The sequence below is a fragment of the Ctenopharyngodon idella genome, chromosome 16, assembly GCF_019924925.1.
Source record: "Ctenopharyngodon idella isolate HZGC_01 chromosome 16, HZGC01, whole genome shotgun sequence".
Taxonomy (NCBI): domain Eukaryota; kingdom Metazoa; phylum Chordata; class Actinopteri; order Cypriniformes; family Xenocyprididae; genus Ctenopharyngodon; species Ctenopharyngodon idella.
The window spans coordinates 22177354-22193812 of NC_067235.1; the positions used below are offsets into that span (position 1 = coordinate 22177354).

At 36.5% G+C, this 16459-nt stretch overlaps 1 protein-coding gene across 3 annotated transcripts in view; it reads left to right on the plus strand.

Moving 5' to 3' along the window:
• tg (thyroglobulin) overlaps positions 1-16459 on the plus strand; it is a 38858-nt gene that overhangs the window by 5990 nt on the left and 16409 nt on the right. For 2 of the 3 annotated variants that reach the window (XM_051865484.1, XM_051865485.1), the window contains exons 11-31: positions 84-317; positions 623-760; positions 1387-1473; positions 1620-1720; positions 1843-1963; positions 2498-2701; positions 3405-3608; positions 3749-3894; positions 4213-4369; positions 4519-4683; positions 5046-5195; positions 5407-5571; positions 9069-9191; positions 9300-9415; positions 12411-12516; positions 13047-13244; positions 13715-13885; positions 14276-14362; positions 14507-14590; positions 14988-15125; positions 15229-15402. In XM_051865484.1, coding sequence (XP_051721444.1) covers positions 84-317; positions 623-760; positions 1387-1473; positions 1620-1720; positions 1843-1963; positions 2498-2701; positions 3405-3608; positions 3749-3894; positions 4213-4369; positions 4519-4683; positions 5046-5195; positions 5407-5571; positions 9069-9191; positions 9300-9415; positions 12411-12516; positions 13047-13244; positions 13715-13885; positions 14276-14362; positions 14507-14590; positions 14988-15125; positions 15229-15402 — 3069 coding nt within the window. The remainder of the gene's footprint in view (positions 1-83; positions 318-622; positions 761-1386; positions 1474-1619; positions 1721-1842; positions 1964-2497; positions 2702-3404; positions 3609-3748; positions 3895-4212; positions 4370-4518; positions 4684-5045; positions 5196-5406; positions 5572-9068; positions 9192-9299; positions 9416-12410; positions 12517-13046; positions 13245-13714; positions 13886-14275; positions 14363-14506; positions 14591-14987; positions 15126-15228; positions 15403-16459) is intronic. The other variant, XM_051865486.1, reaches the window with a different exon arrangement.

Below are 16459 nucleotides of genomic sequence, written 5' to 3' on the forward strand. Positions count from 1 at the left end.
TCTAGTGACATTACTATCTGTTCAAATATTGCTTTACAATCTTTTTAAATAATCTTCATAATTTCTCATTTGTGTCTCTTCAGGTCCAGGTCCATGCTCTGTGGTTCAAAGCCAGGTCTCCATGTTCCTGAAGCAGGCTGAGGAGCTAATCTCTGCTTCAAACAACTCACATGTGCCTGTGGGTTATGGTTTCCTCCTGGCTGAGAGTGTCTATCTGAGACCTGAGGAGTTGGAGCAGACACGCTCCTCAAAGATCCCCATCTCTCAAACTCTGCTGAGCAACATAAACTCAGCATTGAGACTCGCAGCTCATTCCAGTACAGTCTTTTGTTTTTTTATTGGTCACTAATTTGTGTCACTTATGTGACGCTTTGTACGGATGGTCAGATATTCTTATTATATTCTTATTATGATAATATAATTTGAAATGGAAAAACTTAAATTAAACATTTAGACCCCACTCTGTATTCTTCAGATGTGCTTTGTTAGTAAACACTCCCTACTCATTACAATTATTTAATAAAAAGCTGTAAGAATGGGAGTGGACACATCTGAGATCTTATCAAATTTGCTGTAAATCTCTACCCACACTAATATTGAATATGCTTTTGCTTCTCGACAGCCTTACATTTCTACTGGCAGAGCAGACTGATGGCCAGTGACAAAGAGAGACAGAGTTTAATGCTGGGGTACCAGCCCTACATCCCACAGTGTGACACCTATGGCCAGTGGCTGCCCAATCAGTGCTACCAAAGCACAGGTGAGACCATACTCTGGTACTTTTTACCTCATATAAAAAAAGCTTGGCACATACACTACAGTTAAAAAGTTTGGGGTCAGTAAGATGTTTTAATTGCTATTATGCCAAGGCTGCATATATTTGATCAAAAATATAGTAAAAATAGTAATATTGTGAAATATTATTACAATTTAAAATAACTGGATTCTATTTTATTTATTTAAAAATGTAATTTATTCATGTGATGGCAAAGCTGAATTTCTGCATCATTACTCCAGTCTTCAGTGTCACATGATCCTTCAGAAATCTTTCTAATTTGCTGATTTGGTGCTCAAGAAACATTTCTTATCGTAATTTTTAAAAACAATTGTGTTGCTTGATATTTTTGTGGATTCTTTGATGACTTGAAGGTTCAAAAGAACAGCATTTATTTGAAAAAGATTTTTTTGTAACAATATAGTCTTTCCTGTCACTTTTGATCAATCTATGGCATCCTTGCTGAATAAAATATGAATTTCTTTAAAAAAAAAAAAAAAAAAAACCTTACTGATGCCAAACTTTTGAACAGTAGTCTACTTCTGCCAACAGAAAACATTATTGCAATATTTATTTGTGGATAATTTTTTTTTTCCTGTCTGAAATCATAGGTCACTGTTGGTGTGTTGATGAGGAGGGTAGATACATCACAGGCTCTCTGATGTCTCGTTCTGCGGCTCCTCAGCAGTGTAAGCAGTGTAAAACAATCTCATGTTTTTCTCAAATCCTTTCAATAATAATCAAGGTTGTTAGGGGAACTGCTAGTTTTACTTCTGGGGTTTATCATTTAATCTCTGGATTGTGAACATGTTTGTAAGCTGATTTGTAATCATTTGTCTCCCAGGCCAAACTACATGCCAAAGGCTCCAAAGTCACTTCCTGCTTTCTGATTGGACTCAAACAAGCTCTAATATCACTTACACATACAGCCCTTCATGTGAAGAGGTGAGGCCTTCTTTTTGGGTTATTTGGTTTGTACTGTACATACAAAATACATTCAGTATTAACCATTGAAGGTTTGCATTTCATGTGTATCTGTCTTATTGTTTGTGTGCAAATGTCTGTAGGACGGTGAGTTTTCAGTACTCCAGAAGACCAGTTCAGGCCTTTCGCAGGGGTTGTGCGTGAGTCCAGTAACCGGACAAGTCATCCAACCTGCCATCGTCGATCCCGCTGGAGAACTGCAATGTAATTCTTTCATACATCCATCCATCCACCTGTACAATCTGATTTTCCATCATCAACCTACCCGTAACTGTAACCTACCCATAAAACCTTAGGGAAATAAAAGGGTGATAGGAATTTAGTTTCAATACGTGAGCATTATGTTTTTCAAGTTAAAAAACATCTCAAAAACTGCATTTTGCACCATGCCGTTGCACTCCATCTAGCCGTTTTGAATGCAAGAACATATCTTGTTTCAATCCATGTACATTTCACATAATGTTCACATAAAGTACATCTGCATATTTTATATATAAATCTAACCTAAAAAAAAAAATGCTCAAAATGAATATATAGTTCATAGAAATACTACACTGAACATCTGAACATATGGGGTCATGACCACAAGGTTGAGAATTTTCGCTTGAACCTAAAAACTAATCCTAACGTCTGATTGGTTGATAAGAATGCTGTTCCTGCACCAACATTCGGTACCATGGTAGCAAGGTATTGAAAAATGTACCATGTCAGACCCTTGTATTATTTTGTGTATTGTAGGTCCAGGTTGGTGTTCTCTACAGAAGACTCTGGCAATGCAGAGAGAGGTCGGTGTGGGGTATGAGCCTGAATGTGTGCAGGACGGCCAGCGATTCTTACCCCTGCAGTGTGACCTGTCTGACTGTTGGTGTGTTTCTCAAAGTGGAAAGGAGCTGCCAACAACACGGACCTCTCGCAGCACAGGACAAACTCTAGCCTGTGACAGTAAGTGAATTAGGTCACACTTTGCATTTCTTTAAAGTTGGCATTAAACAGAAGTTGCAATATATATATATATATATATATATTTGTCATATTTTCCCTATTGTGACGTATATACAAATGAAATGGCTTCTCAAACAAGACAAAATGTAGGGTGGAACTTTGTCAATCGGGAAAACAGTACCTATCAAAAGCTTGGAAACATTACATTTTTTTGAAAGAAGTCGCTTATGCTCAAAATGTTAAGCAGCAAAAACTATTTTCAGCATTGATAATAATAATAATAAATGTTTCTTGAGCAGCAAGTCAGCTAATTAGAATGATTTCTGAAGGATCATGTGACACTAAGACTGGAGTAATGAGGCTGAAAATACAGCTTTGTCATCACAGGAATAAATTACATTTTTAAATGTATTAAAATAGAAAACAATTATTTTAAATTGTAATAATTTACAATATTACTGTTATTTTTAATTTAAAAAAATGCAGCCATGGTGAGCAAAAGAAACTTCTTTCAAAAATATAAAAAAGTTGTGATGTTTCCTAACTTTTGACAAGTACTGTAATTCATTTATAATAAAAACAGCAATATTCAGTAAAAAAAAAAAAAGAATTGTAGATTTTGATTTTATGCTGACTTTAAAATTTTGGCATACTGTATGCTTGTGGCAACATGATTTTTCCCTTTTTTTGTTTCCCTTTTCAGTTCCTGAGTGCTCCCTTCCATTCGGAGACATTTCCCATGGTGCCATTCTGTGTAGCACTGCAAATGTTGCAGGTCAGCAGAAGCAGCGCTGTGAGCTGTTCTGTGACCAAGGTTATGTCAACACCCTTCTTGTCGCCAGCTTCCTGTGTGATCCCCAGGCAAGAAACTGGCTTGATGATGCTCCACTGTCTTACGCCTGCCAAAGTAAAGGCCACACACACATTGTTCTATTTACCTGTTAAAACACTCACAGATTAATGCAGTGTGTCCGTTTGGGATTTGACTTTCTATGAAGTCTTGATGCTCTAATTACTGAGCGACTGTGTATCTGTGATGTCAATCAGAGCCTCAGGTATTGCAGACCGTGCAGGTGTACTTACAGCTGCAGATGTCCCTGGCTGAGGGTCAAAAGAGTTGCAGCACCCAGAGTGTTGAGCTACAGGCTGCTTTGCTGAGAGACATGAGAGCTACAGGTCTTTGCAGCCTACAGGTACAATACACACAGTCTGCTTTGAGATATATCATATATATTTGTGTATAAAAAACACATTTTTAATGTGTGACAAAAAGTAATAAGCATAATATGATAAAGTAAATTCCCCAAACAGTAATTTCCCCACTAATACTACTTAGATTGACAAGTAAATTGTTACTTGGCCTACAATATTTGATTAATTCCAAGTGTCATGTTCAACATCTAGGTATCTTTGGCCTACAGTAGAATGACAACAAACTGTGCAGGTCTCTAAAACCTACATATACAACTATGCGTGTTTGTTTCTTTTGAATACTTGTTTATGTGTCTTAGCTGACCTCATCCGGCCAGACCAGCTCTGTTGCAGTCTGTGACGAATCATCTGTGTCTCTTGAGTGTTTGACTGACAAGGAGGTCACTGTGCGCATCACCTTTAGGGCCCGCCTCTCTGACCTGCCAATAACATCTCTCCCTGACCTTCATGACATTGGTAAGAACAGACTTTATGTGCCTTATCTAGTCACTTTCTGTACACTTATTTCCTAATATCAAATGTTTCATTTTACACTGAATCATTAATGATTCATTTATTATTCCATGTACTTTTCTCTCTAAATATATGCATGTTTATTTTCCCAGATATAGCACTTAGTGAAGAGAGACTGTTGAACGGTGTGAAGGAATTAATACGAAGTGGGTCATACCGGTCCATCTTCCTCTCTGATGGCTCTCTCGCTTTCTCCAGTCCTCCCTCATTTAGCTGCATGGCTGGCTATAAGCAGCTCCCACAATCTACTGGGTGTGGTAGGTTGGCTTCTGTACCATTTGGTCGTCTTAATGACAGACTGGCCTGTTTACCATAAAAGAAAATGGCTTTACTTGCATTTCTGAATATGTACATATAAAAGTTCTTTAACTGATGCATATTTTAGCTTACTGGCATGTACGGAAATAGAAATCTAGTGTGCAAAAATCTGTAAATGTATTTGTGAAGGTTTATGTAATATTACAAACTGCATACACTTTCTCCTCATCCTCTATTATTAATCTTCCCTTCTGTATCTGTCAAACTTTCTCCTCTTTTTCCACTCTACCCACTCTACACCATCATTACCCATGCTTAATCACTCTGCTCACTGTGTTTGTTTTTATCCTCTCTCACACAGTGTTGTGTCCAGCTGGTTCTTTTTCCAGTGGTGGTGTGTGTACGCCGTGTCCGCGTGATACATTTCAAACAGAAGAAGGGCAGGTCTTCTGCTCTCCCTGCCCCTCGGGAACATCCACTGTGGCCCAGGGAGCCTTCAGTGCTTCTCATTGTGAGTAAAAGCCAAACTAAATCAGCTCAGCCCAACTGTCACAAATTCAAGAACAGCAGGTGTAGATGGTTACAGTTATAGCTCTGTCAAAATGTAGATCACAGGTTTCAGAGCCAGGAGTGACCAGCTAGGAATATTGTTTTTTTGGTTTTTTTTCATGGTTTAAAATTTTGTTTTCTGTTTGTCCTCTTTCTATCTTAATACTCTTAAGGTCTCACTGAGTGCCAGCAGAGTAAACTGAGTTGTACAAAGAAAGGGGACTTCCTGTCAGCCCAGATGCACCCAGTGTCTGGCAGATGGTTGTGTGTCTCCCCACAGGGGGAGGAACTTTCTTGGACATCCTCTGATGGTCCAATGACAGTTGAAGAGTGCAAAGGTATGTGCTACAATCAGCGTTAAGTAAAAATAACTAAATGCTACATTTTTATACAGTGTGTACAGTGTTATACAGTAGTTCAGATGCTTTTAAAGTAGTGTAGCTAAATTATAATAGTCAAAATTTTATAGTTAAAGTCGGCACAGAATGGAAATTCAAATGTTTTCTAAATTAATGTTATTGATCTCATCGTGAACAATTCATCCGTGCATTTGTTTCATTTTTAAAAGCTTTTTTGATTGAATTAAAATGTCATCACTGAAACAACAGACTTCTCTCTGGTGACTTATGCTGGACTTCTCCAATCATTTAGTCCCCTTAAACCCCGCCTCCTTACAGTCAAATCTGCCAGCATCCAATCAACAACTGATGGATAGAACCAAGTCTCCAGCCTACTTTTTTCTTTATTGATAATCCGTTTTACTCAGATGTACATAACAGTACGGAAGAAAAGATCTATTACTAGTTCCACTGTGACTTTAAAGGGTTAGTTCACCCAAAAATGAAATTTCTGTCAGTTATTACTAACCCTCATGTCGTTCCAAACCCATAAGATCTTCATTCTTCTTTACACAAATTAAGATATTTTTTGATGAAATCCGAGAGGTATATGACTCGTCCATAGACAGCAATATAATCACCACTTTCAAGGTCCAGAAAGGTACTAAAGACATCATTAAAACAATCGACGTGACTGCAGTGGTTCAACCTTAAAGGGGACCTATTATGCCCTATTTTACAAGATGTAAAATAAGTCTAAAAAATAACATTCATGTAAAATAACATGAACTATCCATGAGCAATACATTTGTTACTGTATTTGTTAATCTTTGTTAAGGTTAATAAAAATACAGCAGTTCATTGTTCATGCTAGTTCATAGTGCAATAATGTTAACAAATACAACTCTTGATTTTAATAATGTATTAGTAAATGTTGAAATTAACTTTAGCAAAGAATAATAAATGCTGTAGAAGTGCAGTTTATTGTTAGTTCATATTAACTAATGTAGTTAACTAATGTTAAATAATAAACCTTATTGTAAAGTGTTACAATTTTTTATTTTTTAATAAACATCAAAAATCTAAAAGGTGTGCATCATACCTGAGACCTAGACGAACACTTGACAGTTGGTTTTGTGACTGTAAGTCATTCTCTTTAAATGCATTGAATGTAGAAACGTGAATACCAATGTCGTAACTTTAGAGATGGTTCCTAAATTTGCGAATATCAAATGATCGACGTCAAACCAACTTTATGCCAATTTTCTGCTTTCTTGGAGCCTATATAGTATAACCTACATCACCAATAAGGTGTGAGTTTGGTCTTTTATATCACTGCACTTTTATATATAAGCGTTTTATATGTCCTGATGGCAGGGGAATTCTATGACGAATGAGGGAAACCCTAGGCTATTACAACACGGCACTGCGATATAATGTTAAGGAAACAGAGAGAAATATATATCTACCTCAGATTTAACGTTTGATCTGTACATCAGCATCGGGAAATAACGTTATGATCTGGAAAGTAACCATGAAAACACTGAATTCATAAACGCAGCTTTTGTGTCTTTATCAGCTTTTCTGCATGTATACTGGCCCTGATAATCATCACACATTCACTTACTACTTGCTCCATTTCTGCAAATCCGTTTTAATGAATGAATGACCTGTTTCTAACTATTGGTCTGCTCTTCGTCAACATGCGCTAGCGGCACCTGCTGGGGAATTTTTAATAATGAAAATGTGTGTGAAATATTTTTAATTGAAATATTCACAGCTTAATGTTGAATTTCAGCCCATAAAAATGCAAGCCTTAGAAATACAATGCATCAAAATGCAAGCACAGTTAATGTAATGCATATTTTTTTCAGTTAGTGCAATTCAGCAAGCTTTTTATTTCAAACACATTTGGCATTAATTTACTTCCATATTCTTCCACTATATTAGTACAAGCCTGTTGTACCGGACCCCGTCCGAATGATGGCCAAAATTTTACAGATGAGTTTTATGATGTTTATTGTACTTAACACAAAAGGTGAAGCGTCCGTTTTAACTCTAGAAAATCTCTGTAAGAGCTTAATAAAACAGTGCAAGTGTGCGTTAAAATATTATCCATAAACTCTCTCTCTCTCCCATGCATTATCATCAACATACACAGCGAATTACACAGAAAACACTCGTTACAACTAACAGTAAACAAATATATAAAGACCTTATGCCTGTTCAGGTGGTGCTTAATAAACTGGTAAACTTTATATCCGTAAATCAACTCCTAAGAATTGTAATAACTGTAATAAAGAACTGTATCCAGTATTACTCTGGAGACTGTAAGCTGGATCACAAACAGTTTACTGATCTATCCTTGAGTAACAACATTTTAGCACAACCTCTGTTTTGTTTTGTCCCTTTTTATTGACATTCGTTCACAAAGAAGTCCGGTGTGAAATGATTCGCGCAGACATAAACGAATTTCAGTAGAGTTGAGGGCGCATTTTCTTTGAAATCAAAATTAATCCACCTCGTCTTCAGCGGCTCAGATTTAGGCAGTAAACTGAGAGAGCTATGTGGATTAATCCATTCAGCTACAGAACACCTAAAACCCTTGGGAGACATTCGGACTGTGTAAATTCGCTGTGAACTTGCTCAGGGCGGTTCTATGTTAAAACGGCAGTGTCTGTTAACATTTGTGGGCAGGGGCCTGTGGCTAATGTGACGTCACATTGCCAGGAATCTGGAAACGGCTTGTTCTGAGACACTGCTTATGATTTATGGGGATTAAAAAAAAAGGAGTGGTTGGATTTTTATCATTATAGGGTGGTTGTGTACACACACTGCCAACACACATTTATATCCAAACCTCATGCAAAAGTGAATTTTGCATAATAGGTCCCCTTTAAGGTTGAACCACTGCAGTCACATCGACGGTTTTAATGATGTCTTTAGTAACTTTCTGGACCTTATCAAAAGATATCAAAAATATCTTAATTTGTGTTCCGAAGATGAACGAAGGTCTTACAGGTGTGGAACGACATGAGGGTGAGTGATTAATAGCAGAATTTTCATTTTTGGGTGAACTAACCCTTTAAATTCTGCTGTTTGTCACTATATATTTAATTCAGTTAAATAGATTACTTTTTTCTTTATAATTGTATTAGTTATTTGGTGTAAGTTTACCCTATTTACCCTAACCTAAAATCTTAATTGGTTTGTGCCAGATAAATGCTGCTCTGATTGTAAAAATAAATCATATGACAGTGATAGTTTTATATTTAAAAAGATACAGCTTTTTAAATAACTTGTTACTAACATGTAGTTTACTACTAGTGTAGCTGGACTTGGGGAGCTACAATTTAAAAGTGCTTTCCACAAGACTGGCTTCAGTATTGCTTCAACAGTGCTTAAGTAGATCAGTAAATCTTTATCAGTATGAAAGCACAAATATTATATAAATTCATTTGTGTTTGTGTTCAGAATATCACTCTGTGTGTTTGCAGTAATGGAAAAGTTTGAAGTGGTTGCTTCTTCCTCCTTGCTGCTGAAATCAGAGAGTGCTAACATACTGAGCTCTGATTCCTCAACACAGCCAAAAGAAACACAGCTCAGGAAGTGTGTGCTTGGTGAGATACACTGTTAAATATTGCAGCTGTGCACCTGTACTTGAATTAGTCAGATGTCTACTTGAACTGTTCATGACTAATGTTGATCACATCCCTGATCTCTGATAGATTGTGCCCTGGAAGATTCATGCCAATATGTGGCTGTTTTCAGTGATGAAGAGAAAACTTACTGTGAGCTGTACAGCACAAGTACAGATAATGTTGAATGCAGGACCTCTGAACAAGTATGACCAAAATACATGCACACTTTACCCCATGTGAATTGTATGTTGCATGCAGTGTATTTGTTAAAGAATTAATTCACTTTCAAATGAAAATTAGCCCAAGCTTTACTCACCTTCAAGCCATCCTAGGTGTATATGACTTTCTTCTTTCTGATGAACACAATCGGAGATATTTTAATAAATATCCTGATGCATCCGAGCTTTATAATGGCAGTGAACAGGAGTCACGAGTATGAGCTGAAGAAAGTGTTTCTATTCACATCCATCCATCACAAATGTACTCCACACGGCTTCGGGAGGTTTAATAAAGGCCTTCTGAAGCAAAGCGATGCGTTTGTGTAAAAAAAATATCTATATTTAACAAGTTATGAAGTAAAATATCTAGCTTCCACCAGACCGCCTTCCATATTCAACTTACGAAGAAAGTGTAAAACTCTTGCAGTTCAAAAAGTTTATGCTATACGGTATACGCCTTGCCTATTCAACTTACGGGAAAAAGTGTAACTGAAGCGACACCAGTTTACATTTTCTTCGTAACTTGAATACGGAAGCTAGATATTTTACTTCATAACTTGTTAAATATGTGATGCGATCTGGGAAAACCCATCGGATGTCGCGATGGAACGTTTTCAGTAAAGTCAAAAAAATAGGTCGAATGTCATTTTTTTTTTGTCAAAATTGGGTTTTCATTAAATTATCATTCTATAACATCTTGTCTATCATCTTTGAAAATATCTAAATTCGCCTGCTAAGTGCAGAAAAATAGCGATTTATAGGCTGTCTTTCTCTAACTTTACTGTTTAAGAACACACCCAGCGGAGGTAAAAAAAAACAAAAAAACAACGGCCATAGCTTTCCCTCTCTTAACACTATAAAGACAGTTCACTTATCAAAATAAACCACATAACATGTAGAATGAAGGTGTATTAATGCAAATTTCCCACCAGTACTGCATAAACTATGGCACGCAAAGATTTTTTTTTCTAATACAATGTTATCGTGAGAAGGTGGAGCACAAAAGAACAACGGAGCTATAATGAACACACGTTTGAATTATGTGTTTATTAGAGGTTGAATTCAAATCAAATGCTGCCAAACTGCCCATACTACTTCTGAATAGGATGTATACTTCATAAAATGTATGAAAATATGGAAATAAATGGTTCAGATCAAATTAAATGGTCAGTAATGGAGCTTGGATGTCATCTAGTGAAAAAGTTTGGTACTGCGCCCAAACAAAATCTTACTGAAAGCTCATTTTTGAAATATTTCAACCTAAAATTTGGAATGTTGACATTTTTGGTTTTGATTTTCTTGCAGTTTAAGATTAAAACATTCTTTGTAATATATTATTATAAAATATAAACAATTATATTTTTACATTTACATAAACTTAAATTCCTATAACTTTTTTTAATTTTTTTTTATTTCACTTTCATAATTTATTTCAGTTCTACAATAATCTGACTAGTGTCTTCTTTAAAACAAGACCAACCTTAGGTCTATATTCCAAAGCATTCTTGAATTACAACCATTTATGTTTGGATAGTGCATTTTCATGTCTATGTGAAAAAAAGGGGTGTGAGTTTTTTAAACCTGTTTTTCTCAGAATTCCATTCCTGAAAATCAGAGCGATCAGCCAACTTCAGATAACCATAACTTTTGTTACAGACAAGCTATGAAAGAAGAAAACAGATTTGGAAACCTGTAATAGGTAAAATTTCACCATGTGATGGGTTTTAACAGATCACATCATATATAGATTTTTTTTTTCTACACAAAAGCATTGCTTCGCTTCAGAAGGCCTTTATTAACCACCCGGCGCCTTGTGGAGTATGTTTATGATGGATGGAGGTAGATGCTCATACTCGTTGACCACGCTTACTGCCATTATAAAGCTTGTAGGAGAATTTTACAGTTAAAGACCCAAAAGACCAGATATGACGAATGAAGACCCGGAGTCAGAGTTTAAAAAAAAAAAAAAATTGAAGAAAATTTTACTGAAGAATAGTTTGCAGTTTCATCAGCAGAAGCCAGCTTCAAGTCTCGCAAGGAGTTCGTAGGCTGCTCTGCCTACATTCACATTTCCACAACAATTATACTCTAACAGAGTCTACTAACTACATCATTACTTAGGTTAAACGATTCTGATTGGCTAAGAAAAATAGACAAAATTAGTAATCTTCCACACATGGACAGATAGTCAGAAGCATATCTCCATTCATCACAATGCTGACGATCGGTCCCTGAACTTAGGCACAGGATGTCCTGTGTCTGCAGGTCTCAAGCAGAGTGCCAAATATCCATTGATACCAATACAGGACCTACACACAGAACACTAGCGCACATACACAGATACACATGATTCACAGCTCCTTCAAGATTGAAGTTGGCCCAGGCTCCAACTATAAACAGGAAAGTTTCTCAAAACATACTGATAAGTTGTACTTTCCTCTCAGTGAGAGGTACAGACAATATTCAAAATTATTTTCTAGTGTTTGAAAAGGAAAATAAATGCTTTAACATAAGTTGAAGAAGTCATTCAAATAATAATATTTAGAAAGATAAATGTTAATTAATAACTCAAAAGATATGTATTGAAGCAGCAGTGGATTCCAGAATCCACCCCTTCACAATATACACTTCTGTTCAAAAGTTTGGATTACAGAAATTATTTTTGTAATGTTTTTGAAAACAGTCTCACCAAAAGTCCCCAAACTTTTGAATGGTATTCTAATAGTTGCATGCTTTCTACATACAATTTCTTCACTTTTTAATTTCTGACTTAATTTCAGGATTAATTTGTCCAATTTGCCCATTAATTTGTCTTTACAAAAGCTATTAAATATAAAATTTCCAGTGTTATATCTGGCATTGGGTCTTTTTTATTTTTTTATTTTTTTGTCTTGGTGGCGCTCATATAGGAGATATTCCCAAAAGTGACATGATTATTACAAAAAATGAAAAGGTTCTTGCGGTTTGTTTGGCATTGCAGAGCAAAGGGTTTCTGGGAAATGATGGTGCTGAGATGTTCCAGACTCTCAACTGTGTTCTGAAAATAAAAGGAGATGAACCCAATCTGACAGTGCTGAGAAAGAAAGGTAAGATCATCAGCTGTCAGTTATATGCCACATGTTTGGTTAGTTGATGTGAGTCACCTGTACCCTGTGTTGGTTACGCATTGCAGTAAAATTTGGTGATGCATCTATTGTGGTGTGAGTTTCAGTTTGTCTGAATAGAGAATGAATTATCCTAGGAGACAAAGAGCCTGTTACAATGAAATATAACCAACATACAATATCATAATTGAGCTGTAGTTCCAAAGATTAAGTTGTGGTTTGTGAGTAATGATTTTAACAAAGTGGTCTAGTCATTTGTGGACACAAAAATAAAGAAAATCATGTCATTAAAAACATTCCTCAGGCTTGTTCTGTTAAGAGATAAATATTTTTCCTTGTGAAATAAACGACTTGATACTTTGAGACTTCTCTCAGGAACAGCTCCCAGTTTCTCGTTATTTTTGGCGACTCAAAAGCATTTAGATGCACTTGTGTTTCTTGGCCATGACTTAAAGAATATGTGTTCTTCTTTGTTTCTTTTTTACTCTCCATCCTTCATCTTCTGACAAAAGGTCATGAATTCAGCACAGCAGGCCTGAAGAGTTTTGAGAGGCTAAGTTTCCGTAAAACCGGTTCTGGAGTGTATCGGACGCTTGTGTTTGATGCACGTGGAACCACTCTGGCTGACGTCCATCGCTTCTGCGTCAACTCCTGCAGCCGTGAGAACTGCTGTGATGGATTCATCCTGAACCAGAATGTCCTCGATGGAGGTCAGAGACGCTCTCACTCATTAGGAGCAGATGTAGCTCCTTTCCACTACTAGACAAAACCAAAAATGTCACGTGTGAGGGCCCGTGGCGGCACATATCTTAAACTGTTTTTTATTAATACTTTCAAAAAACGTATTTTTTTTCAGGATTCTTTGATTAATAGAAAGTTGAAAAGAACAGCATTTATCTGAAAAAGAAAGCTTTTGTAATATTATGAATGTCTTTACTGTTGCTTTTGATCAATTTACTGCATCCTTGCTCAATAAAAGTGTTAATTTCTTTCTTTCTCACTGACCCCAAACTTTTGAATGGTAAATAAAAGCTTGATATATAAAGATTTTTTAAATGTATAATACTAATTGCATCATTTTTTTGTTAGAAGTTATCAAAGTATAATAATCCCAAACAATCTGAATCAGAAAAAGTGACTGAGGCTTTTGTTGTTAAATTGTTTGTGTCTTATGTTGCAGGCTCTATCATGTGTGGGCTCTTGAGTGCACCTTCAGTGCTGCAGTGCAGCGAGACAGACTGGGACATGAGAGACGTGGCCTCCTCCAACCGCATCTGTGGTGCTGGTGTCCAATACAGCAAACAACTGAAACGTTTCACTTTCAACTTTGGTGGACAGAACTTCACCATTAGTATGAGTCCACTTACACACTCCAGATTTTATAACAACAGATGTACACAAATGTTTAATTGTTGTTTAAAAATTGCACGGCATGGTTCAGCTGTTGTTTGACCTTTATCAGATGCTTCGTTTTTCCAGTGCTTACTCTTTATTGCATCATTCTGGGCTTTTCCACCCCTGGTACCAATTTAGGCATAATCTTTTAATTGACTGTGTTTACTCTGTCTGATTGAATGTAACTTGATGAATCATCATTGATGTGCAGTGTTTGAGAATCTTAGCTTTTTATCATTTAAACTTTGTCATATCTTTTAAATGATTTAACCCTTGATTTGTCGTATCAAGATTTATGATGTTATGGCCTGATGGGCATTGTAATGAAAATGAACATTTCTTGCAGCTGATGCAGCCTTACCAGCATCCAGCAAAAATAAAACTGGTTACCAGGAAACTCTCATCAGTTTCCAACGTGTCTACATCTGGAAAGGTTTGGACATGCACTGCATACATGAGCAGCATGACACTAATAAAGCATTTTAAATGCCTGTCATAAACAAAAGTATATATTTTGATGAATTATGATCTAACTTTTACTCATGTATAGCCTAATAGTTGCAATTTATGTTCTCAGAGTCTGATATGAACACACGTCCAAAAACTACCTCTGCTTGCAGTGGATCAGCTGTTGTAGAGGATTCCAGAATTGCTCTTTCTGGTATGAATGAGTGAAATTAAGCCAAACTTGTATATATACCCGAGCATTTTTGTCTTGTGCTTAAAAGTACACTTATAGGCCTGGTTTCACAGACAGAGTTTAGATTAAGCCAGGACTAGGCCTTAGTTCAATTAGGGCATTCAAGTAGCTTTTATAAACATGCCTAAGTGTGCATCTTGAGACAAAACAATGGCACTGGCATATTTTAAGATATGTCAGTGCAAGTTGCTTTCGGTTAAAACAGCTCAAACATGCATTTTAGTCTAGGACTAGGCTTAGGCCTTGTCTTTGAACCCAGGGGATAATAAGTTGTACTTTATTAATGGTATTAATAAAATTTATTTTATTGGTATTTAAAAAAAGTCTCAGTTCTGTTTCTGCTGTATTGTCCACTAAGACTCAGTAAAGGTGGCTTTTGGTGTTCTGGAGAGTGGTGATATAATAGTCGACCCAGAGAAGAAACTGGCTAGTCAGCTTTACTGGATCTTTAAACACCAGTACACTTTCCAAGAGGCTCAACTGTGGTGTCTAAAGCGTAAGATCCAAAACCTTTGCTTACAATTATATACTTAGTGAATGCCTGTGTAGTGCAAGAATGTTTCACTTTCTGTTCTGTGAATATGGGTGATGGGTTTCAGGGTGTGAAGAAGAAGAACTGTGTCACGTGTCCGACATTCGTGATGAAGGCCCTCTGTATTTTGCGTGTGTATTGTATCCTGACACACGTGTGTGTGGGGCGTATGACAAACCTCTCAGACAGGCATGCAGTTTTGTGATGACACAGAATCTTCAGACTGCATACCAGAAGAAAGGTGAGTCATTTATAGCAAAAATGCCATGTCTCACTGCAATTAAATGACAAGATTTCATTTATGATACAAAAATATGATCATTTGTGTTATACAATTCCATAACTCAATACACCAGACCTCAGATAATCACATATACACTGTGTGGTGTATATAATGCTTTCGTATTTCTCAGCATTAGCAGTCGGTTTTCAGAGACTTTTCTCTGTGATTGGACAGATGGGTTTTGTATTACCTTATGCAAGTCTGTGGTTTACTGTAAAGTCTGATGTCAGACTCTTACCACTTTCATTGTGACTTGGTCTTTCTGTCGTTTATTTGTTTTCAGATATGATCCTAGCAACTGAGCATAGAATGCAGATGATTCAGATGCTGGTATAGCTGGAGCTTGACAAAGAGGGTGAAAGGGCAAAATGATACAATGATGATGGATAAATAATGGCTAGTTTGAGGAGATTTTTTTTAAATGGTCTGACCATGTATATATGCAATATGCATGTATTATGTATACATGCATGTATTAGTTCTGCCGTTTAGTTTTAGTAATGCATCCTGATCGGTTACATCGGTGCCTGAAGTGATTTTTTTTCTGAAATGAACATGAAATATTGATTTGATTCAGTTAAAAATACTATGATTATTTTATGTGAGAAGAGAGCAATGTACACTTACTACACCGGTTAGCTTTACTTGTTTTGCTACTGTTGATGGTATAGACTGGAGCATTATCTTAATTTTGCCTTTATATGCAATGCATTGTTCATTAGCCATAAAAATGAGCCATGCCTATGCATTTTTTGAGCTAGTGGTAACAGGAATTGTCTGCATGACCAGAGAACATTTCAATGAGGTGAAATGGCAAAACTCCACTTCACCCATGTGGCGTGCAGACAGCAGTGAGCTCATGCTGTCTGCGGTACGTGGAAGCAAACACTAACACAATCTAAAATGACTATTCTCAACACCTATTCTGAACCAATGGACTTGTTAAAATCTACATGACAGCTTTTGCAACTTGTACAGTTGACAATGATGTCTTGACATTTGATGTCTGCTTTAT